Raw genomic sequence first — 25,756 nt, 5'->3', positions numbered from 1 at the left:
TAATGTTAGCTGTGATGCGAGTGGTAAGACGAGAGAAAGAAGGTGTGAATCTGGTAACAGGTAACAAGAAAAACAGCAGGGGGTCCATCGTCATTGGCTTCAAGCGGGAATATGTCGGACAGACAACCGTAATTTGTCAAGTGTGGGGAAAAAAGCGTTGCTGCCAAAAGCAGCATTACTGCTAATATGTAGCGTCATTTGAAAAGTCACCTGCTAGAGAATGAAGAGTGCTTACTCCGCATGTCAACATCTCCATTCGGTGCCACACGCCCACACCATCAAAATGCAGAGGCAAACATTTCCAGATCGACACCGTATGAAAAAAATAGTCAACAGCAAAAGGAGATAACTTCCGGAGGAACCTACCACATAGTGAAGGATGAACACTATTTGATTTCCTATTTTGAAGCTCATTTTTATTCGACACTTATTGAAATATATTGTGTGACATCATGCACAAAAGTACACTTTATTTGTTTTGAACTATTGTAGCGACGTTCTGTAGAAAAAGGCCCCACGAGTCAAAATAAGTGCCCAGACCTGGAATAAATATGTCAGCAGCCAAGAGGAGCTTATATTTTGAAATGATTTGAGTAAAATGTATACACCAAATAATGTATTACAAGAAACGTGATGAATCAAATCAATCGGAATGGAATCGTGAGGTGCCCAAAGATTCTCACCTATAATATAATTGCAGTAGTTTTTTTCTGTCAAAATAAAAAGAGCAAATACGTTTGGCCGGAAAGTACTTTAAAAAAGCACATTATTTACAGCCTTTGGTGGGCCAAATAAAATGAAGTGGCGGGCCACATCTTGCCCCCTTGATACGTGCGACTTAAAACAAGCGCTCTCACCTGACTGCAGGTTCCTGATTGCTTTTGTAGATGTGCATACGGCCGACAAACCTAGCACACAAATGGAGATTGACATAAGTTTAAGACAAGACTTTGGAACCCAAATAAAATAAAAATACATTTCTATAGGCGATGCCTGTTGGAACCACTCAGTGAACACCTACTTATAAAGGTCAGGCTGCGGCTGCTCGCACTCGATCGTGGCACTGAGTGATTCCAGATCCTCTACGTCTGGAACAGTGTAATGTGTCTGGAGAAAATGAATTAATAATTAAAAATAACAAAAATCCATAAGCATATATCTGTGGTGCAGGAATGTCAAAAAGGGGCAAAAGGATGTACAAAACCCAAAACCAGTGAAGTTGTCACGTTGTGTAAATGGTAAGTAAAAACAGAATACAATGATTTGCAAATCCTTTTCAACTTATATTCAATTGAATATAACTTTCCTTTTAACAACACTCAGCAGACGTTTGGGAACTGAGGAGACACATTTTAGAAGCTTTTCAAGTGGAATTCTTTCCCATTCTTGCTTGATGTACAGCATAGGTTGTTCAACAGTCCGGGGTCTTTGTTGAGGTATTTTAGGCTTCATAATGCACCACAAATTTCCAATGGGAGACAGGGCTGGACTACAGGCAGGCCAGTCTAGTACCCGCACTCTTTTACTACGAAGCCACGCTGTTGTAACACATGGCTTGGCATTGTCTTGCTGAAATAAGCAGGGGCGTCCATGATAACGTTGCTTGGATGGGAACATATGTTGCTCCAAAACCTGTATGTACATTTCAGCATTAACGGTGCCTTCAAAGATGTGTAAGTTACCCATGCCTTGGCCACTAATACACCCCCGTACCATCCCAGATGCTGGCTTTTCAACTTTGCGCCTATAACAGTCCTGATACCGGTAGTTATTTTTCTCTTTGGTCCGGAGGACACAACGTCCACAGTTTCCAAAAACAATTTGAAATGTGGACTTGTCAGACTACAGAACACCTTTCCACTTTGCATCAGTCCAACCGTATTGCAGAAAGAGATTATTCTAGATTATACCTAATATCATGACTGGTTTAATTGATTATTGACTATTTTATTGATTATGGGACAAGCAGTAGAAAATGGATGGATGGTATTTTTTCGTCACTTATTGTTTGTCCTTAGTACACTATTGTGTATATTTTAGGCGATTGGTTCTTTGTTTTATTTTTGCAAAAAAAAAAAAAAAAAAATATATATATATATATTATATATATATATATATATATATATATATATATATATATATATATATATATATTTTTTTTTTTTTTATATTGCTCTTTTTATCTTTGGTATGAACATTATTATGTAAACTTGAAGTTTTTTTTTTTTTTTTTTTGGTTCTTTTTTGTTTGTATTTTTGTATTGCAACATTTTATTATTTGATCATGTACTGCATTATAATGTTTTTTGGTGATTGTGAGATGTTTTTGCCTGGACCCCAGGAAGAATAGTTTCCATTGCGGTGTAGACTAATGCGGATCCTTAATAAACTAAATAAATAAATAAGTCTTAGATGAGCTCGGGCTCAGCGAAGCCGGCGGCGTTTCTGGGTGTTGTTGATAAATGGCTTTCGGTTTGCATATTGAAGTTTTAACTTGCACTTACAGATGTAGCGACCAACTGTAGTTATTGACAGTGGTTTTCTGAAGTGTTCCTGAGCCCATGTGGTGATATCCTTTCCAAACGGATGTCGCTTTTTGATACAGTACAGCCTGAGGATTCCAAGGTCACAGGCATTCAATGTTGGTTTTCAGCCTTGCAGCTTACGTGCAGTGATTTCTCCAGATTCTCTAAACCTTTTGATGATATTACGGACCGTCGATGGTGAAATCCCTAAATACCTTGCAATAGCTGGTTGAGAAATCCATCCATCCATCCATTTTCTACCGCTTATTCCCTGTTGGGGTCGCGGGGGGCGCTGGCGCCTATCTCAGCTACAATCCGGCGTAAGGCGGGGTACACCCTGGACAAGAAATGTTGTTCTTAAACAAATTGCTTAGGCATTTGTTGACAAAGTGGTGACCCTCACCCCATCCTTGTTTGTGAATGACTGAGCATTTAATGGAAGGTGCTTTCATAACCAATTATGGCACCCACCTGTTCCCAATTACCCTGTCCACCTGTGGGATGTTCCAAATAAGTGTTTGATGAGCATTCCTCAACTTTTTCTGTCTTTTTTGCCACTCGTGCCAGCTTTTTTGAAACATGTCACAGGCAACAAATTCCAAATGACCTAATATATGCAAAAAATAACAAAGTTTGCCAGTTTGAATGTTAAATATATTGTCTTTGCAGTCTATTCAATTGAATATAAGATGAAAAGGATTTGCAAATCATTGTATTTTGTTTTTATTTACCATTTACACAATGTGCCAACTTCACTGGTTTTGAGGTTTTGTAATTATAATATAGAAGCACAGCCCTCCTTTTTAATCCTCATGCATTATTTACTTTGTGGTTGGACTCTCCATCCAGACTTGCAGTGGTAACAAAACAGGTGCTGTCATCTCTGCTGGATTGGAGCAGGATTAAATCACAGGGAAACGTCTCGTCTTCCTCCACTTCCAAAACATCTCCCACCTACAAAAGGCAGTCGATAATTTGAGAAAAACTTAAAATGAACTACTCATATATACCTATCAAACACTCATTATCTTCCCACTGGAGTATCCAAACGTGTTTAGCAGTCAGAGCATGTTCGAGTATCTTCTCACCTCATGAGAAATATGCATCCTTGCAAAGATGCGGTTAGATACCTTAATCTTCTCGCTGTCCTTCCGTAGCCTCCGACCCTTTTCCAGCACCGTCACCGGGTACTTGTTCACCTCGTTGTCGGCCTTGTGCCGCAGCCAGTCCTCGTAGCCCTGTGGGGAGGCATATTCAGGATTGACGTGTTTGGAATGGTCTGCCAAGTAAAAAAAAAAAAAAAAAACACTTTTCTCTGCGGGTGAAATGTGGAAGAGAAAATGGTGCATGTGTTCAGCATAATCATGTCGTTGCTGTGTGCGTCAGGTGCAAAGGAGGGCTTGCGGAGACAGGGACGTGGGATCCAAACGCTCACAAACTACCCAAGGCGGTGGATGGAGGGGGAAGGGATATGCAGACTAGGGATACAAAGGTGACGAGGAGAAGGTCTCTACATGTATCAACAAGTCAAATTTAAGACTTTTTAAGACCGTAATGATCATAATTTAAGACCATTCACAATATGAATTCATTCACATTGGAAAACAAAGTTAAAATACCAATGTGTGTCACACACAGCAGGTGTGGTGAAATTTGACCCATCCCCCTTGTTCACCACCTGGGAGGTGAGGGGAGCAGTGGGCAGCAGCGGTGCCGCACCCGGGAATCATTTTTTGGTGATTTAACCCCCAATTCCAACCCTTAATGGTGAGTGCCAAGCAGGGAGGTAATGGGTCCCATTCTTATTTTCTTTGGTATGACCTCAGTTGTCCTGGGTTCAATTCCGGGCTCGGGATCTTTCTGTGTGGAGTTTGCATGTTCTCCCCGTGACTGCGTGCGTTCCCTCCGGGTACTCCAGCTTCCTCCCACCTCCAAAGACATGCACCTGGAGATAGGTTGATTGGCAACACTAAATGGGCCCTAGTGTGTGAATGTGAGTGTGAATGTTGTCTGTCTATCTATGCTGGCCCTGTGATGAGGTAGCGACTTGTCCAGGGTGTACGCCGCCTTCCGCCCGAATGCAGCTGACATAGGCTCCAGCAAACCCCCAGGACAAGCAGTAGAAAATGGATGGATGGATGGTATGACTCGGCCGGGGTTTTGAATTCACAACCTACCGATTTCGGGGCGGAAACTCTAACCCAGGTCTGGGCAATTATTTTGACTCGGGGACCAAATGTAGAGAAAAAAAATGTGTCTGGGGGATAGTATATTTATTTTTAGGAACACTAATACAAAACCTCACAATAAAGTCTTATTGAATGCTAAAAAACTTAAAAAACTGAATGGAATTTTACATTTTCTAATGAGTGAGACACCCAGAATGTACATGAAAATAAAGAATTTGGGATTTACGATAATAACTATGAAGGATAAAACACTGAATATTGACAACATATAAACGTCACACCCCCTCTCTTGATCATAATTAAATATAAAAGTAATTTTCAATTTACTTTCCCTAAATATCTTAATGCATTCATATTCTCTTCATGTTATATTATGTTCCTTCCACTGCTATTGTTTTTAGGGTAGAGTTTTTATCAAATCAGAATTCAGCTAGCTTGTGTTGCCATGCTGTACGAAATCTGCCCGGGGCCATCAAAATCAACAATTGCAGGCGTCCGTGCACTGAACGAGCACATGTAGTTGATAGACAATTGTGATAGCCAATCAGATCACAAGTTTTTGTAGGTAAGACCTTCTAGCTGGTCCTGAACATGACATTTGCACGTCCTGTAAGAAGATACTCACTGGGAGCAGAAACACACTGTTAGCGGATTAATGTGAGAGCACATACAGTTGATAGACAGTTGCAATAGCCAATCAGATCACAAGTTGTTGTCAGTAAGGCCTTCTAGCTGGCCTTGAACATGTCATTGAATAGTCAGTGGGAGCAGAGCCACCATCCGTTAGCGTATTCCTTTGAGAACACATACAGTTGATAGACAGTAGCGATAGCCACGTTGTTGACAGTAGGCTATCTAGGTAGCCTGATGTTAACAAAACTGTGATTGGATACTCACTTGGGAGTGAGTATTCAATCACAAGTTGCAAAAACAGGAAGAGGAACTGGAGCCGTACGAGCCCTAGAAAGCCATAGAAAACTCAGCGGTACAATAACCACAAAGATAAAGTGTTTATCTTACACCTAGTAATCCGCTGTAGACAGACGAAGGCAAGCAATGTAGGTTTAGCGAGCAATGCGCATTACAACGAAAACACATTTTGGCACAACATTGGTAGTGAAATGGTTTGCCCGCCACTTTCAGACGAATCAAAAGACTACGAGGGGTACCTATGGCTTATACAGCGTCAGATAGGTGCTACAAATTGTGAGTTCAAATATTGTATTTTAATGTTTCATTTGTTTTATACAATTCTTTTCATTTTGACAGGACCATGTAAGATATGTTTTAATTGCTGAAGCGGGCTTATTGAATGTTAAATGTGCAGAAAAATAGACCCATTTAGACACTGTTGGGGTGTTTCAATGACCAGTAGTGTGCAAGAGTGTTTCTATTTATAATGTCCATGTGGTGACATAAATAACGGTATTTTGAGAAGTGACGTCGGACTAAGTAGGACATCACTGAAGGCCTAGGTGAGAAACGCACCCGATGTGGTGTGGAAACCATTGTCTTGAAAAGACGATGGAAACGGATTGGGCATATTGTCTTAATGCATGCTCTGAATATCACTTGTATCGCTCTTCAATGGACACTTTAAGGGAGCAGAAAGCCGGGATGACCCAAAAACACCTGGCACAGAACAGTAGGGAGAAAATTGAAGGAGCTAAATCACACATGGGATACTATTCAGAAACTGGCCCAGGACTGATCGAAATGGAGAACATTGGTTGCAGGGCAGTAACTGTATCCCCGATTATGATTCCCGTGGAACTACGGAAAAAGCGCCGGGGATGCCGTGCTGGCACAAAGGCAAAGGTGCGGAGGAAAAAAAGGGACAGTTTCCCTTGTGGATCAATAAAGTGTGTCTAAGTCTAAGTTTTAAGTTACGCCAATTGCCAAAGGAGATCAATATGAGAGGTTTAGTAGTGAAATCATACTATTACATACAGTAAACCCACAGGCTAATTTCTCTGTGCTAGTAGTGTACTCACAGCAGTAAAACTAAATCCATCCATCCATTTTCTACCGCTTGTCCCTTTTGAGGTTGCGAGGGGTCGCTAAGCCTATCTCAGCTGCATTCGGGCGGAGGGCAGGCTACACCCTGGACAAGTTGCCATCTCATCGCAACACAGATAGACAGACAACATTCACACTCACATTCACACACTAGGGCCCAATTAGTGTTGCCAATTAACCTATCCCCAGGTGTATGTATTTGGAGGTGGGAGGAAGCTGGAGCACCCGGAGGGAACCCACGCAGTCACGGGGAAAACATGCAAACTCCAGACAGAAAGATCCCGAGCCCGAGATGTAACTACTCAAGACCTCCGTATTGAGAGGCACATGCACTAACCCCCTCTTCCACCGTGCTGCCTACATTTATTATTTCTTATTGGTTACAAAACAGTGGGACCCCAAAAATTTTATGTGGGACCCCATTTTTATGACTTGACGGGGTCCCATGGAACCCCACTTTGAAAATTCCTAGCGCCAACACTGGCACTCCTAACTTAGTAATTTGTTCTGTTTTGTAGGTAGGTGAAATTTGTAGGTATATGGGTGAATCCACTTTTAAACCCGGAGAGAAGCCCAACACCAGGCCACACAAGGTATGGCGGAACCGGGCCGGCCAGCAGGCCTCACCTTTCTGCCATAAATTGTTTTCAGATCTGCATATCTCTCTCTCAACAGGACATTTGACCCTAAAAGAGTCAGAGACTAAAAGGTAGTCAGCTCTATCAGGGCGCCGCATACGTTTACAGAAGGAAGTCCGCCGCTATTGTCCATTTCAAAGCCCCAGCGGTAGATCGACTACAAGTCAATCCTCACACAATACTTCTAAAAGAGGGGATACAAAGTCACCTCCGTAAGATGTCCTCTATAATAGTTCCTTGGGAGGCCCTTTTTCTCTTTCCACACCCTAATCAGAATTCAGCAGAAGCAAATTATTACTGAGTGCAGGACAGCATTAGTCATGTACTTGCACAAAGAAGACAGAGCCCTAATATAGAAAGGAGGAAGTCTACACTATGGGGACGGTGTGGCAAAGTTGGGAGAGTGGCCGTGCCAGCAACGTGAGGGTTCCTGGTTCAATCACCAACTTTTACCAACCTTGTCACGTCCGGTGTGTCCTTGAGTTAAAAGTTAAAGTACCAATGATTGTCACACACAAACTAGGAGTGGTGAAATTTGTCCTTATGCATTTGAGCCATCTGCTTGTTCACCCCCTGGGAGGTGAGGGGAGCAGTGGGCAGCAGCGGTGGCCACGCCCCTGCGATGAGGTGGCGACTTGTCCAGGGTGTACACCGCCTTCCGCCCAATTGTAGCTGAGATAGGCACTAGCGCTCCCCGCGACCCCAAAGGGGAATAAGCGGTAGAAATGGATGGATAACACCCAATTCCAACCTTTGATGCGGAGTTACGAGCAATGGGTCCCATTTTTATAGTCTTTGGTACAGTCGTGCTCATAAGTTTACATACCCTGGGAGAATTTATCATTTCTTGGCCATTCTTCACACAAAAACCTTTCTTCCACTCATGCTTAATGGTTGTGTGAAGCTATTTATTGGCAAACAACTGTGTTTAATCTTTTTAGATCAAAATGACAAAAGAAAGAACCCAAATGACTCTGATCAAAAGTTTGCATACCCCAATGACTTTGATCTGACAACGTGCACAAAAGTTGACACAAACAGGTTTGAGTGGCTAATCAAAGTTCCAATCCTCACCTGTGACCTGTTTGTTTGTAATTAATGTGTGCGTATGAAAGGTCAGTGAGTTTCTGGGCTTCTGACAGAACATTGCATCTTTCATCCAGTGCTGCACAGATGTTTCTGGATTCTGGGTCATGGTGAAGGCAAAATAATTGTCAAAGGATCTACGAGAAAAGGTAATCGAACTGCATAAAACCGGAAAGGGGTATAACAAGATATCCAAGGCATTGTGAATGCCAATAAGCAGTGTTCAAACACTGATTAAGTGGAAAATGAGGGATTCAGGTAGACCAGCAAAGATTTCAGCCACAACTGCCAGGAAAATTGTTCGAGATGCAAAGAAAAATCCACAAATAACTTCAGCTGAAATACAGGACTCTGAAAAATTGTGGTGTGGCTGTTTCAAGATGCACAATAAGGAAGCACTTGAAGAAAAATGGGCTTCATGGTCGAATCGCCAGAAGAAAGCCATCACTCCACATTCCTTTGTTCCAGAAATTTTGAGGCTTGTGTCTGTGCTGTTTGTCATAATGTAAGCGGGATACTTTGTGACATTTGCGCAGAAATAGCTTTCTTCTGGGACTCGACCATATTCTCTGAAGAATGGCCAAGAAATCATAAATCCTCCCAGGGTATATAAACTTATGAGCACAACTGTATGACTTGTTATAATCTTTGGTATGACTCGAGCAAGTGGAGGAGTTCAAGTACCTCGGAGTTTTGTTCAAGTACTTCGGAGTCTTGTTCACGAGTGAATAAAAAGTGGATCGTGAGATCGACAGGCGGATCGGTGCGGCGTCTTAAGTAATGCGGACGCTGTATCGATCCGTTGTGGCGAAGAAGGAGCTGAGCCGGAAGGCAAAACTCTCAATTTACCGATCGATCTGCGTTCCCATCCTCACCTATGGTCATGATCTTTGGGTTATGACCGAAAGGACAAGATCATGAGTACAAGCGGCCGAAATGAGCTTCCTCCGCCGGGTGGCCGGGCAATTCTTTATAGATATGTGAGAAGATCTGTCATCCGGGGGAAGCTCAAAGTAAAGCCGCTGCTTCTCCACATGGAGGAGCCGGATGAGTTGGTTCGAAAATCTGGTCAGGATGCCACCCTAATGCCTCCGTAGAGAGGTGATTCGGGTACATCCGGCCGGTCGGAGGCCACGGACAAGACCCAGGACAGGTTGGGAAGACTATCTCTCCGGTATGGGAACGCCTAGGGATCCCCCGGGAAGAACTGGAGGAAGTGGTTGGGGAGTGGGAAGTCTGGGCTTCCCTGCTTAGGCGGCTACCCACGTGACCGACCTCGGATAAGCGGAAGAAGTTGGACGGATGGATGGATGACTCGAGCAAGACACTTTCTCCTTGCTCCTTATGGGTCGTGGTTAGGGCCTTGCATGGTCCTAACTATGAATGTGTGTGTGAATGGGTGAATGTGGAAATAGCTTCAAAGCGCTTTGAGTACCTTGAAGGTAGAAAAGCGCTATACAAGTATAACCCATTTACCATTTAGACTAGAATGAAGTGGGAAGTTATTGTATTATCACATTTCAACATGCGGCCTTGTTAGGGAGCCTCTTACCTGCTTGATGGCTGTCACGGTAATCACAAAACATAAAGGTAGGCCACTGGTGACTGGGCTGGTGGGGGTGTCCACTATCACCTATTGAGAAGTGGAATAAATCATGTCAGGGCTCTGGAAGAACAAAGTTGATAAGCAGAACATGAGTGCTTGTTCGTGGTGGGAGGAGTGTGAGAGGAAGCGGTTTTCTAAACGCAGGGTGTAGTCCAGCAAGAGCCTGTCACTATTATTCTCCTGAGGAGTGAAAAAGGAAGAAACATTGCAATAACTTGATGTTTTTGGTAGAGCCAAGTGGTTCATTTTCAGCCATTCCAAGCACTAACGCGCTCCATGCCGAGGGAATGGAAATGTCCAATCAGATACCTTACTGGACTCGACCGACTGTTGCAAACTGCAAACTGAAGCATATGAGTTTCCCCTGCACTAATGGTCCAGTTTTAAAACTAGGAGCTGTAGTCGAGTAATCCCAAACTGCCTGTTAGAATACCACCTGACCAAAGCTTTTTTTTTTGCTAAAACCCTAGACGCACACAAATGGACCTCTGTAACAACCGCCGAGAGATTTTCACTGGAGTTTCTGATCCTGGTCTCCCCCTCGCTAAGCCACCCGTAACAAGTGGTGGCAATATAGAGCATAGAAATCTTAAAAGCTCAGGTGGTCTTCTAGACTGGTTGTTAAAGACCGGTATAATAACCAACAACCTGATCGAAAGTAGACCTGCTCATCGGCAGTGCGCTCTATGTTCCGGAAGACTTCCAAAGTGTGTGAATAAATAGATATGACCAAAATAGTATCAATCTCACAGAGATCCCTGAGCTCTTTTGGGAAACAATGAGCAAGGCAGTCACGTGTCTCTCTTGAGCGGCTTCTCCTTTCAACACACCATCAGCAGCTTTTCCATATCTTCATTGATAAATGTCCGCTGCTTAGATCATATTTAACCTCCTCGGCTGGCACAAAAGCAAGCTTCTGCTTCACTATTGAGCAGTGCTTTAGTCCAACTGCCTCGCTAAGTCAGGTACACAGTCCCTCATGTTTCTGATGGTTTATTTATTTTATCCAATGGATTTAATCCGCTTCTCCTTCTCAGCGCTCTTCTTAACACAAGCCTTCTTTGTTCCAAAGGTTGGAAAACAAAGTCAATGTCAATATCTAACTAGAAGCTAATTCTCGCGTGTAAAACCGGATGTTTTGGGGTTGATCTTTTAGGAGTTCTGCTAAGCGCACTAGCGGTGGGGAGGCTTCTAATTCGAATGCATGCTCTCAATCTAAAGCACAACAAAAACCAGAGAGAGACAGTATCTCAAAATACTGGGCGCATTTGTTACAGTCACGACTACAAAACCCAAAAGCAGTGAAGTTGTCACGTGCAAATGGTAAATAAGAACAGAATACAATGATTTGCACATCTTTTTCAACTTATATCCAATTGAATAGACTGCAAAGACAAGATAATTAACGTTTGAACTGGAAAATGTAATTTTCTGCAAATATAAGCTCATTTGGAATTTGATGCGTTCAACATGTTTCAAAGAAGCTGGCACACATGGCAAAAAAGACAGAGAAAGTTGAGGAATGCTCATCAAACACTTATTTGGAACGTCCCACAGGTGAACAGGTTAATTGGGAACATGTGGATGCCATGATTGGGGATAAAAGTGGCTTTCATCAAATGCTCAGTTATTCACAAACAAGGATGGGGTGAGGGTTACCACTTTGTCAACAAATGCGTGAGCATATTGTCCAAAAATTTAAGAACATTTCTCAACGAGCTATTGAAAGGAATTTAAAGATTTCACCATCTACGGTCCATAATATTATCAAAAGTTTCAGAGAATCTGGGGAAATTACTGCACGTAAGCCATGATATTACGGACCTTCGATACCTCAGGCGGTACTACATCAAAAAGCAACGTCAGTGTGTAAAAGATATCACCACAAGGGCTCAGGAACACTTCAGAAAACCATTGTCAGTAACTGCAGTTTGTCGCTACATCTGTAAGAGCAAGTTAAAACTCTACTATGCAAAGCGAAAGACATTTATCAACAACACCCAGAAAGGCTTGGCTGGCCCCGAGCTCACCTAAGCTGGACTAATGCAAAGTTGAAACGTGTTCTGTGGTCTGACGAGTCCACATTTCATATTGTTTTAGGAAACTGGACGTTGTGTCCTCCGTAACAAAGAGAAAAATAACCATCCGGATTGTTCTAGGTGCAAATTGTAAATGCCAGCATCTGTGATGGTATGGGGGTGCATTAGTGCCCAAGGCATGAGTAACTTACACATCTGTGAAGGCACTATTAATGCTGAAAGGTACATACAGGTTTTGGAGCAACACATGTTGCATCCAAGTAACGTTATCATGGACGCCCCTGCTTATTTCAGCAAGACAATGCCAAGCCATGTGTTACAACAGCGTGACTTTATAGTAAAAAAGTGTGGATACTAAACTGGCCTGCCTGTAGTCCAGACCATTAAAAATGTGTGGTGCAATTTGAAGCCTAAAACAGCACAACTGAGACCCCGAACTGTTGAACAACTTAAGCTGTACATCAAGCGAGAATGGGAAATAATTCCACCTGAAAAGCTTCAAAAATGTGTCTCCTCAGTTCCCAAACATTTACTGAGTGTTCTTAAAAGGAAAGTCCATGTAACACAGTGGTAAAAATGCCCCTGTGCCAATTTTTTTTGCAATGTGTTGCTGCCATTAAATAATAAGTTAAAGTATATTTGAAAAAAAAATAAAAAAATAAACTAAAATTCTCAGTTTGAACATGAAATATCTTGTTTTTGCAGTCTATTCAATTTAATAAAAGTTGAAAAGGATTTGCAAATCATTGTATTCTCTTTTCATTTACCCTTTACACAACTTCACCGGTTTTGGCCTTTGTCGTTTGCGGTCTTAAGAAAGTCAACATTTGCTCTGGTGCAATGTCTCTGGTACGGACATTGGAAAAGAAACGGGAGTTAAGATTATCCACTTATTTGCCGATTTCCCAATGGCAAGTGAGGTCACACAGGCTAGTGAAGTCAGCAATGCAGCATGCTTGCCTTTAATAAGTGACTATATCACTTAGCCTAAATCCAACATGTATCATTGCATCTGTAAATGTATGTATTCATGTATCTTTGTTTATTTTATTTGAAAATGTTTTTCTTTACATGCTCTGCTGATTTATTTCCTTTACAAGTGATAGTTGTTCCCCTCTCTTTCATCACTGCATTATAGTCGCTTCCTTTTAGAAAATGATAACATTTACAGGCAGGAAGTGAGCACACAACCAGTAACTGCCGAGACATGAGAAGTGATACGAACAGATTGGCTCGGCTTTCTCAGGCTGATGGTATAGCGACTCCAAAAAGGGACAAGCAGTAGGAAATGTTTGGATGGTTCAGCATATTTTCACAATATGCTGAATTGGGAAAGTGTGTGTGTGTGTGTGTGTGTGTGTGTGTGTGTGTGTGTGTGTGTGTGTGTGTGTGTGCGTGTGCGTGTGTGTGTGTGAGTGTGTGTGTGTTGGTCCTCAATGTAACCTGTTAAAAGCATGTTTGAAGCAAACAAAACCATTAAAGTGACTATTTGTTGAAATGAATGCGACCGACAAGCTGATCAAAAATATATGCTTATCCAATGTGAGAAGGTATCAATTTCATCTGATAAATATTTTAAAAACAGCTAAATTATGGAAAAAGCACAGACACGCAAGGAAGGGCACTCCACTGTTTTTTTTTGTTTTTTTTTATTTTGCCTCTCATTCACAATCCCTATGTAAGACAATAATACATCATGTTTTTTCAGTTTTTTTCAAGCATTCTAAGTCGTAGAACATGGCGAGAACAAGGTGGCTGACAATGGGAGTACACTATTGCACCCATAAAAGAAGAACATCCGAAAACGGAATATATTTTCTTCAGCAGATATTATTCATGCAACCAAATACACAACCCAAAACCAGTGAAGTTGGCACGTTGTGTAAATCGTACAAAAAAATAACACACAATACAATGATTTGCAGAACATTTTCAACTTACTGGTACATTCAGTTGAATACACAGCTAAGAAAATATATTTAATGTTCAAACTGAGAAACTAAATTTATTTTTGCAAATAATCATTAACTTAGAATTTAATGGCAGCAACACATTGCAAAAAAGTTGTCACGAGGGCATTTTTACCACTGTGTTACATGGCCTTTTAGCAACACTCAAAAAACATTTGGGAACTGAGGAGAAACATTTTTGAAGCTTTTCAGGTGGAATTCTTTCCCATTCTTGCTTGATGTAAGGCTTAAGTTGTTGTCTCCGTTGTGCTATTTTAGGCTTCATTATGTGCCACACATTTTCAATGGAAGACAGGTCTGGACTACAAGCAGGTCCGTCTAGTACCCATACTCTTTTACTTTTAAGCCACACTGTAACACATGGCTTGGCATTGTCTTGCTGAAATAAGCAGGGGCGTCCACAATAACGTTGCTTGGATGGCAACATATGTTGCCTCAAAACGTGTATGTACCTTTCAGCATTAATGTTGCCTTTACAGATGTCTAAGTTACCCATGCCTTGGGTACTAATACACCCCCATACCATCACTTTGCGCCTAGAACAATCCGGATGGTTCTTTACCTCTTTATTCTGGAGTTCACGGCGTCCGCAGTTTCCAAAAACAATTTGAACTGTGTACTCGTCAAACCACAGAACATTTTTCCACTTTGCATCAATCCATCTTAGATGAACTCAGGCTCAGCGAAGCCGGCTGTGTTTCTGGGTGTTGTTGATAAATGGCTTTCGCTTTGCGTAATAGAGTTTTAACCTGACCTTACAGATGAAGCGACCAACTGTAGTTACTGGCAGTGGTTTTCTGAAGTGTTCCTGAGCCCATGTGGTGATATCCTTTACACACTCATGTTGCTTTTGGATGCAGTACCGCCGGAGGGATTGAAGGTCTGTAATATCATGGCTTGGGTGCAGTGATTTCTCCACATTCTCTGAACCTTTTGATGATTTTACGGAGCGTAGATGGTGAAATCCCTAAATTCCTTGCAATAGCTCGTTGAGAAATGTTCTTAAACTGTTAAACAATTTGCGCACACATTTGTTGACACAGTGGTGACCCTCGCTCCGTCCTTGTTTGTCAATGACTGAGCATTTGATGGAAGCTGCTTTTAACCCAATCATGGCACCCACCTGTTCCCAATTAGCCTGTCCACCTGTGGGACGTTCCAAATAAGCGTTTGATGAGCATTCCTCAACTTTCTCAGTGTTTTTTGCCACTCGTGCCAGCTTTTTTGAAACATGTCACAGGCATCAAATTCCAAATGAGCTAATATTTGCAAAAAATAACAGTTTTCCAGTTCGAATGTTAAGTATCTTACAGTCTATTCAATTGAATATAAGTTAAAAAAGGATTTGCAAATCATTGTATTCTGTCTTTATTTACCATTTACACAATGTGCCAACTTCACTGCTTTTGGATTATCAATAACTTGTGATTAACCATGATTAGTCACAGGTTTAGAGTATGGTTAATCGATTAAAAATAACGAATCACTTGGCAGCCCTAGTTATTGTCTTACATAAGGACTGTGAATGATAAACAACATTCTAAAGAAAAAAACGCAGTTCCCCTTAAGAGATGATACTACTGTTTAGAACAAAACCGGCCATTTGCCATTTTAAAACACTGGCCTCAGTAAACAAGTGAGTAATGGCCTATAGGCGTATTGGAGCACTTTCCCTGGTCCTATAAAAAGTTACAGCAAACCCTGGTCACGTGTTTGGAAAGGAGGCTTGACTGATTAGAGGCAGCTTGAACAAAAACAACATGAAGCTTCTGAGGACAGCATGTGCCTGTGATGCAGCGGCCAAATGGTCGAACCACAGCACAGGAAACGAGAGAGAACGCGCTACAAAGCAATTTAGAAATGAAGTTTTGTTTGAGTCATTGTTTTTCCTTGCTGTGACGAATTTGTTGTATAAAAAGAACGTCTTGTTGTGAATTTAGTGCGTTGACCATATTTAGAGTTGAGACATTAATAGTGCTGCTAAAAATACACATCGCATAAGTGAAGTGAATTATATTCATATAGTCCTTTTCTCTAGTGACTTAAAGTGCTTTACATATTGAAACCCATTATTTAAGTTGCATTCTTAAACCAGTGTGGGTGGCACCGGGAGAAGGTGGGTAAAATGTCTCGCCCAAAGACACAACAGCTGTGACGAGGAAGGCAAAAGTGGGGATTGAACCTTCAACAGCCATGCTGCTGGCACGGCCGATCTACGATCCGAGCGACACTGCCCCAAAATAAATTGAGTACCGTATTTTTCGGACTATAAGGCGTATTTTAAATCATTTATTTTTCTCAAAACTCATCGGTGTGCCTTATAACCTGGTGCGCCTAATGTACGGCATAATTCTGGTTGTGCTTACCGGTCTTGAAACAATTTTATGTGTAATGATAAGTATGACCATGAATTGATTTCAACTTAAACAAGTTGAAAAACTTATTCGGGTGTTACCATTAAGTGGTCAATTGTACGGAATATGTACCGCACTGTGCAATATACTGATAAAAGTTTCAATCAATCAATAAAAAACAGTAGATGGCAGTCATACATAAGAGATACGTGTAGACTGCAATATGACGGCAGTAAACAACAGCAAAACTTTAAATGTTCCATTGAGAATATGGAACATTACCCACGGCGTTCAAAAACCGATCAAAATGTTTTTAGTACGACTTTGATGACCTATGAAGCTGCACCGCTTGATGGATTGTCGGTACATTAAATATACGAGTATTATTATGGTGTGTGTATAAGGGAAGACATTTTATCTGGCGTTCTGTTTCACAATATCATGCAAAAGCAACTTTTATTACCTTCTGGATCTGTATTTGGGATCTGCATAAATCCTGAAAATGTGTGCGCATCCGCCATTGTAGTCCATGTCGACACCGTAGTCATAAGCTTCTTCTTTTTCTCTATCTTCTTGTTATGGGACATTCATCCTCCACTGTTGCCATTTCTAATATAAAGTAGTGTAAAGTTCCTATTTATATCTGTCAGTAGACTCGCTATGGAAGCACTAAAACAAACCGGTGTAGTGAGTGTACATTATTCACCCAGTCTGAATGTCATTAAAAAAGTTAGCGCCATCTGTTGACACTACTTCCACTCCCGTCCTTGCACGCTACACAGCTACAACAAAGATGACGGAGAGAAGACGCTGTCGAAGGTGAGCCACGTAAATTAGACCGCCCACAAAACAGCGCATCCTGTAGCGACTATCAGAAAGCTACCACATTTTCCGGACCATAGGGCAAACCGGATTATAATGTGCACTGCTGATGAATGGTCTATTTTTGTCTTTTTTCATATATAAGGTGCAAAAAAGGAGTCTTTACATGTTGGTTCTTTGGTCAAAATGTTGCATAGATGATGTTTTACACATAATCTTCAAGCCGCTATCTGACAGAATGCGCCGTTTTATCTACGTGCCTCCACTTTGACAGCATCTTCTCCCCGTCATCTTTGTTGTAGCGGTGTAGCGTGCAAGGACGGGAGTGGAAGTGTCAAAAGATGGAGCTAACTGTTTTAATAACGTTCAGACGTTACTTCAATCAATAACGGAGCAGCATCTCCTCATCCGGGAATTAAAAAAACATTTTTTTGCAAATTCCATTGCATGTTATACTCTTCTGACACTATAATATGGCAGTATAAGTGTCCAAAAAAGAGGCCATAAGATCCCAATTCAGTAGTGTACACAATTTTGTAAATAAGAGCCAGAAGGTGTTGTCTACGCATGTGGCCACTAAGGCCTTTAGAGGTTTAATGCACCTTATGTACAAACCCTGTTTCCATATGAGTTGGGAAATTGTGCTGGATGTAAATATAAACGGAATACAATGATTTGCAAAGGTTTTTCAACCCATATTCAGTTGAATAAGCTACAAAGTCAACATATTTGATGTTTAAACTGAAAACTTTTTTTTGTTGATGCAAATAATCATTAACTTTAGAATTTGATGCCAGCAACACGTGACAAAAAGTTGGGAAAGGTGGCGAGAAATACTGATAAAGTTGAGGAATGCTCATCAAACACTTATTTGGAACATCCCACAGGTGTGCAGGCTAATTGGGAACAAGTGGGTTCCATGATTGAGTATAAAAACAGCTTCCCAAAAAATGCTCAGTCTTTCACAAGAAAGGATGGGGCGAGGTACACCCTTTTGTCCACAACTGCATGAGCAAATAGTTAAACATTTTAAGAACAACGTTTCTAAAAGTGCAATTGCAAGAAATTTTGGGATTTCAACATCTACGGTCCATAATATCATCAAAAGGTTCAGAGAATCTGGAGAAATCACTCCACGTAAGCGGCATGGCCGGAAACCAACATTGAATGACCAGACCTACGATCCCTCAGACGGCACCGTATCAAAAACAGACATCAATCTCTAAAGGATATCACCACATGGGCTCAGGAACACTTCAGAAAACCACTGTCACTAAATACAGTTCGTTGCTACATCTGTAAGTGCCAGTTAAAGCTCTACTATGCAAAGCAAAAGCCATTTATCAACAACATCCAGAAACGCCGCTGGTTTCTCTGGGCCAAAGATCATCTAAGATGGACTGATGCAAAGTGGAAAAGTGTTCTGTGGTCTGATGAGTCCAGATTTCAAATTGTTTTTGGAAATATTTGACATTGTGTCATCCGGACCAAAGGGGAAGCGAACCATCCAGACTGTTATCGACTCAAAGTTCAAAAGTCAGCATCTGTGATGGTATGGCGGTGCATTAGTGCCCAAGGAATGGGTAACTAACACATCTGTGAAGGCACCTTTAATGCTGAAAGGTACATACAGGTTTTGGAACAACATATGCAGCCATCTAAGTGCCGTCCTTTTCATGGACGCCCCTGCTTATTTCAGCAAGACAATGCAAAGTCACATTGAGCATGTGTTACAACAGCGTGGCTTTGTAAAAAAGAGTGCGAGTACTTTCCTGGCCCGCCTGCAGTCCAGACCTGTCTCCCATCGAAAATGTGTGGCGCATTATGAAGCGTAAAATACGACAGCGGAGACCTCAGACTGTTGAACGACTGAAGCTCTACATAAAACAACAATGTTTATTGAGTGTTGTTAAAAGAAAAGGTGATGTAACACAGAGGTTAACATGCCCTTTCCCAACTACTTTGGCACGTGTCGCAGCCGTGAAATTTTAAGTTAATTATTATTTGCAAAAAAAAAAAAAATAAGATAATGAGTTTGAACATCCAATATCTTGTCTTTGTAGCATATTCAATTGAATATGGGTTGAAAGGAATTTGCAAATCATTGTATTCTGTTTTATTTACCTCTAACACAATTTCCCAACTCATATGGAAACGGGATTTGAATGAAAAAAAGACCTGAATGGACCCGCTCATCGGCAGTGCACCTTATAATCCGGTGCGCTTTATGGTCCAGAAAATACGGTACACAAGGCACATTTTTGGAGTTTCCTAATCCCCAGACAAACATGGAGATATCTTTCCTCCCCTGCACCAAATCTCAGCTATACCACATGCTGGCGTGATATCAGTGCGGCACCAATCTCCTCATATCAGTCTGGAAGCATGTCAGTGAGAGGGACTGACAAGTCCCAGGGCATTGTTACATGTACGTGCGCGGAGGTGGACCTTGGCATCTTCCCCCTTACTTTCCACGCCACCCTCCTTCATCCCTCGCTCGTCCCACCGCCATCCTCCCCTCCCCCGGCTCTTCAAAGTCTCCTTTTCTCTCACGGCACCCGATCCCCATTTGATCACATTCCAGCAAAGACACTCAGGGCTATTTATAGCAGAGTGGTGCTTTTTTATCGGGCCGGTGCCTATTTGTGGCGCGCAGAATCACACGGAGGAGCTTCCTGGCCGATGACGTAGCAGTGCAGCGCTGCGGAGAGAAGCGAGAGGAGGGGCGGGGGTGGAAAATACACCAGATGACAAAAAGGGAAGAGACTCAAACAAAGTAAAGAGGCGGTTTGACATCTACTCATTGGTGCAGTGCTTTCATCGGGGGGGATGTGAACCTTTTTGCTCATGTACCTGTTTATCTCCCCTCTCGCCATCTTGCCCTCGGATATATTAGCACGCTGCATGGGAGCAAACTGAGCGGTTAGGAAGTAAGAAGCCCCCGAGAGAGCTTGGATTAGTGGGGAAATGCCAACTGCACTGCAGCTTGGTTAAACACTGTCAGCAAAGCCAGGACCCCCACCATGCCATGCATCATAGGCATTCCCTCAGCAGCCGCCTTATTTAGCACAACCTGAAACACGCCAGCAATCCTTCATCAATTTACTGCTTTTTAGGGTTTTTTATTTTGTTATTGCCCTTTAATTGATTTTTATTAATGTGGCCGTAGAGTGGAAAATCGAGTTGCCTCTATATTACGGTTGTACGGTATACCGGTGCTTGTATAGTACCGTGATACTAATGAATCATATTTGGTCGGGGTGTAACGGTACACAAAAATTTTGGTTCGGTACGTACCTCGGTTTAGAGGTCATGGTTCGGTTCATTTTCGGTACGGTAAGAAAACAACTAAATATTATTGTTTTGGTTATTTATTTACCAAATTTGTAAACAATGGCATAACATACATATACACACAGGGTCCATTGCCAGGGTTTATGTGTTCAACATCCATCCATCCATCTATCCATCCATCCATCTTCTTCCGCTCATCCGAGGTCGAGTCGCGGGGGCAGCAGCCAAAGCAGGGATGCCCAGACTTCCCTCTCCCCAGCCAGTTCGTCTAGCTCTTCCTGGGGGATCCCGAGACGTTCCCTGCCCAGCCGGGAGAGATAGTCTTCCCAACGTGTCCTGGGTCTTCCCCGTGGCCTCCTACTGGTCGGACGTGCCTGAAATACCTCCCTAGGGAGGCGTTCGGGTGGCATCCTGACCAGATGCCCGAACCACCTCATCTGGCTCCTTTCAATGTGGAGGAGCAGCGGCATTACTTTGAGCTCCTCCCGGATGACAGAGTTTCTCACCCTATCTCTAAGGGAGAGCCCCGCCACCCGGCGGAGGAAACTCATTTCGGACGCTTGTACCCGTGATCTTGTCCTTACGGTCATGACCCAAAGCTCATGACCATAGGTTAGGATGGGAACGTAGATCAACCGGTAAATTGAGAGCTTCGCTTTCCGGCTCAGCTCCTTCTTCACCACAACGGATCGGTAAAGCGTTCGCATTACTGAAGACGCCGCACCGATCCGCCTGTCGATCTCACAATCCACTCTTCCCTCACTCAGGAACAAGACTCCGAGGTACTTGAACTCCTCCACTTGGGGCAAGATCTCCTCCCCAACCCGGAGATGGCACTCCACTCTTTTCCGGGCGAGAACCATGGACTCTGACTTGGAGGTGCTGATTGTGTTCAACATATATAAAATAAAAACTAAATAAGATAAGGCTCAGAAGGGTTTCTTAATAAAGCCTTTCTACATATAAAGTGCTTTTTTTGATTGATTGATTAAGACTTTTATTAGTAGATTGCACAGTACAGTGCATATACCATACAATTGGCTAACTTGGAAATTGTATGGGCTTATTGTTCTTCCACCATAGAAGTGGGTCAAAATTTAGTTTTTAATGCAATACAGAAACACCCGCAACCCCAGACTGGACAAGCGGTAGAAAATGGATGGATGGATGGTCTTAAATCTGCTGCTATAAAAAAAAAATGTGTTATTGCTTCAGCCTTGCCTGACTCGCCGAGGAGAGGCTGCTTGAATGCGGTGTATCGCACCGCGCAGCCAAAGTGTTCCCAAATGGGAGATGTTAACGAGGCAGGAGGGTCTTCCAGCTCTGGCTTTTACATGTTTTCCTAGCCTGGTCGCTGCTAGCATGCTGTGTGTTGTGCCTCGGTGTGCATTGTTTACACAATGTGCGGTGCACTACCTAATATGTCCGTGTGGAAAGTTGTTCGGTACACCTCCGAACAGAACCGAAACCCCCGTACCGATACGGTTCAATACAAATACACGTCCCGTTACACCCTTAATATTTGGTACTATACCGTAGGGCTGGGCAACATATCGATATACTCGATATATCGCGGGTTTGTCTCGGTGCAATATAGAAAATGACTATATGGTGATATTGGAGTATACGTTCTCACCCAGTTGCTTTTAGCTGCTGGCATTACACTACAGCAAGGGTCGGAAACCGTTTTGGCTGAGAGAGCCAAGAAGCCAAATATTTTAAAATGTATTTTCGTAAGAGCCGTATCATATTTTTTTTCAACACTGAACACAACTAAAACGCATGCATTTTTAAGTAAGACCAACTTTTTAGAGTATAATAGGTCTCTTATTCTTTGTAATAACATTGTTATTCTGAACCTAACTGTGGAGGGGGCGTGGCCTGCGGCTCTACAGCGAAGCGGGGTGTGCCAGGACCGGCCTTGAAATCAGCGACAGGTGCGTAGATGGCCCACCTAGGCCTTGTTTTCTAATCACCTGCCCCTATGTTATAAGCAGCAGCCAGGAGGAGAGACGGGGTTGGGGCTGGAGCCAGAGCGCGAGCGAGAACGACAGAAAAAAAGACAATTACTAGAAAGCAACTGAGAGACTTATTGAAAATTAAAACATTATTGTAACCCTTAAACAGGCTCTCATGTCGGTGCTTGGTGGTCTGAAGAACCCCCAGGAGGGCAAGCCCCACACTAACCAATAATAAATAAATAACTTCTTACCATTAACGCAACTTCTTGAACAGGTGTGGTAGAATACAGATGGATGGATTAAAAATGCATGAGAACGTTTTATAATTTGAACATTATTTTTAACACTGTGATTACAAGTGGAATTATTCATTACTTATCGTGTTAAGCAGTGTCAACTCAGATTTATCCGAGAGCCAGATGCAGTCATCAAAAGAGCCACATCTGGTTCGCGAGCCATAGGCTCCCTACCCCTGCACTACAGGCTCTTCTCACTCTTTCTTGTCCCTCCTTCTCACACAGACATAAAACAAGCGCACCTTCTTACATACGTCACATACGTATACGCCCTCGCGGAGCAGAGAGGTAGCGGCGTGGGTAACGTTAGCTGTGGTCTGAGTGGTCATACGAGAGAAAGAAGGTACCAATCTGGTAACAAATGAAGAAGAATTAATACCCAAGAAAAACCCCTGTGGGTGGTTTGGCTTCAAGCGGGAAGATGTCGAATAGAAAACCATAATATGTCAAGTGTGGGGCAAAAGCGTTTGCTACAAAAAGGAGCTTTACTGCTAATTTGTAGCATCATTTGGAAAGTCACCTCCTAGAGAATGAAGAGTGCTTACTCCGCATGTCAACATCTCCGTTCGGTGCCACGCCAAAAAAATACAGGGGCAACTATTTCAAAATCAACACCATATGAAAAAAATTGTGAACAACATAAGGAGATAACGTCCGCAGTAACCTACCACATAGCGATTTCATTTCCTATCATGCAGCTCATTTTTATTGGACACTTATTAAAATATCTTGCACTTTATTTGTTTTAAACTATTGTAGTGGTGTTCTGGACCCTTCACTGGCTCCCTATGCGTTATCGAATCAATTTTAAACTCCTTTTATTTGTTTTTAAATGTCTAAACAACCTCGCGCCAACATATCTCTCCGACCTCCTCCAGCCTTACTGCCTCACCCGATCCCTAAGATCAGCTGCTACTGACGGTCCCTGACACAAGGCTGAAGCTTAGAGTTGACAGAGCTTTCACTGCTGCTGCTCCCAAGCTCTGGAACGACCTACCTCTGAGTGTTAGACAAGCCTCCTTCTTCCTGTTTTTTAAATCTCTCTTAAAAACATACTTTTATTCCTTGGCTTTTAACACTAAGTGATATCCATCCTGCAATGGCACCCCATAATACACCTTCTGTGAACCTGTTTTTATGTTTTATTTATTTATTTTGTATCATGTTCTGTTTGTGTTGTGTTGTTTGCTCGGTCCTTGTATTATCTTTTAACCTGCCCATGGTACAGCACTTTGGCTACCCCTGTGGTACATTTTAAATGTGCTTTATAAATGAAGTTGATTTGATTTGGACAAAAAGTGCACTTTAATTTAGTGTTGTTTGGTATGTCATCTTAGTGACATCATGCACAAAAGTACACTCACAGCTTGTTTTAAAATGTCTCTGATAATCTTGAACTTTCTGTTTTGGAAATTACATGAATGTTTGTGCCACACTGCTTAATAACTGTTTAATAAATTGACTTACTTGTGATTTCCTTCTCTGCATGAAAGTTTAAAAGTAGCATATATTATGAAGAAGAATGTTTTAATGTAGACACATAGAATCATCATATTGCTGTGATTATATGCATCAAGTGTTCATACAAGGCTAAGGCAAAATAGAGATGTATATGGTGTATCGTCACATGGCCTAAAAATATTGAGATATTAAAAAAAGGCCATATCACCCAGCCCTACTATACCGCCTCTAAGAAGTATTGGTCATGTCGTGACATTGCTGGTTTTACGAGCAGTATGTTCAGCAGCGCACACACACAGAGTACTTAAAAGCAGACAGTGTGTAGACCAGTGGTTGTTAACCTTGCTGGAGGTACCGAACCCCATTAGTTTCATATGCACATTCACCGAACCCTTCTAAGTGAAATGTTTTATTTATTTATTTTATTTTAATTCAAGACAAAGTTTTGTGTTTTTGGTAACACTTTAGTATGGAGAACATATTCTAAGTAACAGAGGCTTAATTTAGAGGTTTTAGGACACTAGCGGAACATATTCTAAGTAACAAAGACTTAATTTAGAGTTATTTGGTTAGTGTTAGGGATAGAGAGTTAAGGCCAGGGTTAGAGGTTTAGGGTTATAATGAGGCCATGCCGAATAAGGCATTAATAAGCACTTAATAATGACTAGTTAAGAGCCAATATGTTACTAATTTGCATGTTAATAAACAACTAATTAATGGTGAATATGTTCCCCATACTAAAGTGTTACCATGTTTTATTACTGGTGCACAAAATGAACCGTGCATAAACATCACCTTGTTCAAAGAACAAAACCGACACAGTGCATAAACTCAAAACAAATTACACACCTGCAGATCAGTGTGACATCTGCTGTTGCCGTATCCGTGATATGCCGATAGGGGGAAATTTTTATTGACACGATGAGTCGGGTGTGTTTTGACCTCCGCCGAACCCTTGAGGCCGACTCACCGAAGCCATAAGGTTCGATCGAACCCAGGTTAAGAACCATTGGTGTAGACAGAAAAGGGAAAATGGGCGCATTTCGGCCTTAAAACTTCCATAAAGGTGATGTTATATACTTCCTAGCCCTTATGTGGGATCTGAACCAAGGATGTTGTTGTGTGCAGCCCTTTGAGACACTTGTGATTTAGGGCTATATAAATAAACATTGGTTGATTGATTGATATAACACTGAAACACCCTCAGGAAGAGTTGCTTTAATCATAATAATACATTTTATTTGATATAATGCTTTTCAGAGTACTCAAAGGCGCTTTACAGGATCCATCAATCCATTTTCTACCGCTTGTCCCTTTTGGGGGCGTGGGGGGGGTCGCTGGAGTCTATCTCAGCTGCATTCGGGCGGAAGGCGGGGTACACCCTAGACAAGTCGCCACCTCATCACAGGGCCAACACAGATAGACAGACAACATTCACACTCACATTCACACACTAGGGACCATTTAGTGTTGCCAATCAACCTATAAAAAAATGA

The 25,756-nt window shown here is 42.1% G+C and overlaps 1 protein-coding gene across 2 annotated transcripts in view; it reads right to left on the bottom strand.

Moving 5' to 3' along the window:
• atp11c (ATPase phospholipid transporting 11C) overlaps positions 1–25,756 on the bottom strand; it is a 171,474-nt gene that overhangs the window by 66,481 nt on the left and 79,237 nt on the right. For both annotated transcript variants that reach the window (XM_061900308.1, XM_061900309.1), the window contains exons 4-8: positions 10,010–10,090; positions 3,656–3,763; positions 3,351–3,479; positions 1,022–1,107; positions 858–908 (exon numbers count right to left, since the gene is read on the bottom strand). In XM_061900308.1, coding sequence (XP_061756292.1) covers positions 858–908; positions 1,022–1,107; positions 3,351–3,479; positions 3,656–3,763; positions 10,010–10,090 — 455 coding nt within the window. The remainder of the gene's footprint in view (positions 1–857; positions 909–1,021; positions 1,108–3,350; positions 3,480–3,655; positions 3,764–10,009; positions 10,091–25,756) is intronic.

This window comes from Nerophis ophidion, linkage group LG05 (genome assembly GCF_033978795.1).
Source record: "Nerophis ophidion isolate RoL-2023_Sa linkage group LG05, RoL_Noph_v1.0, whole genome shotgun sequence".
NCBI classification, from domain to species: domain Eukaryota; kingdom Metazoa; phylum Chordata; class Actinopteri; order Syngnathiformes; family Syngnathidae; genus Nerophis; species Nerophis ophidion.
This window is presented reverse-complemented; position numbering and strand designations above follow the sequence as displayed.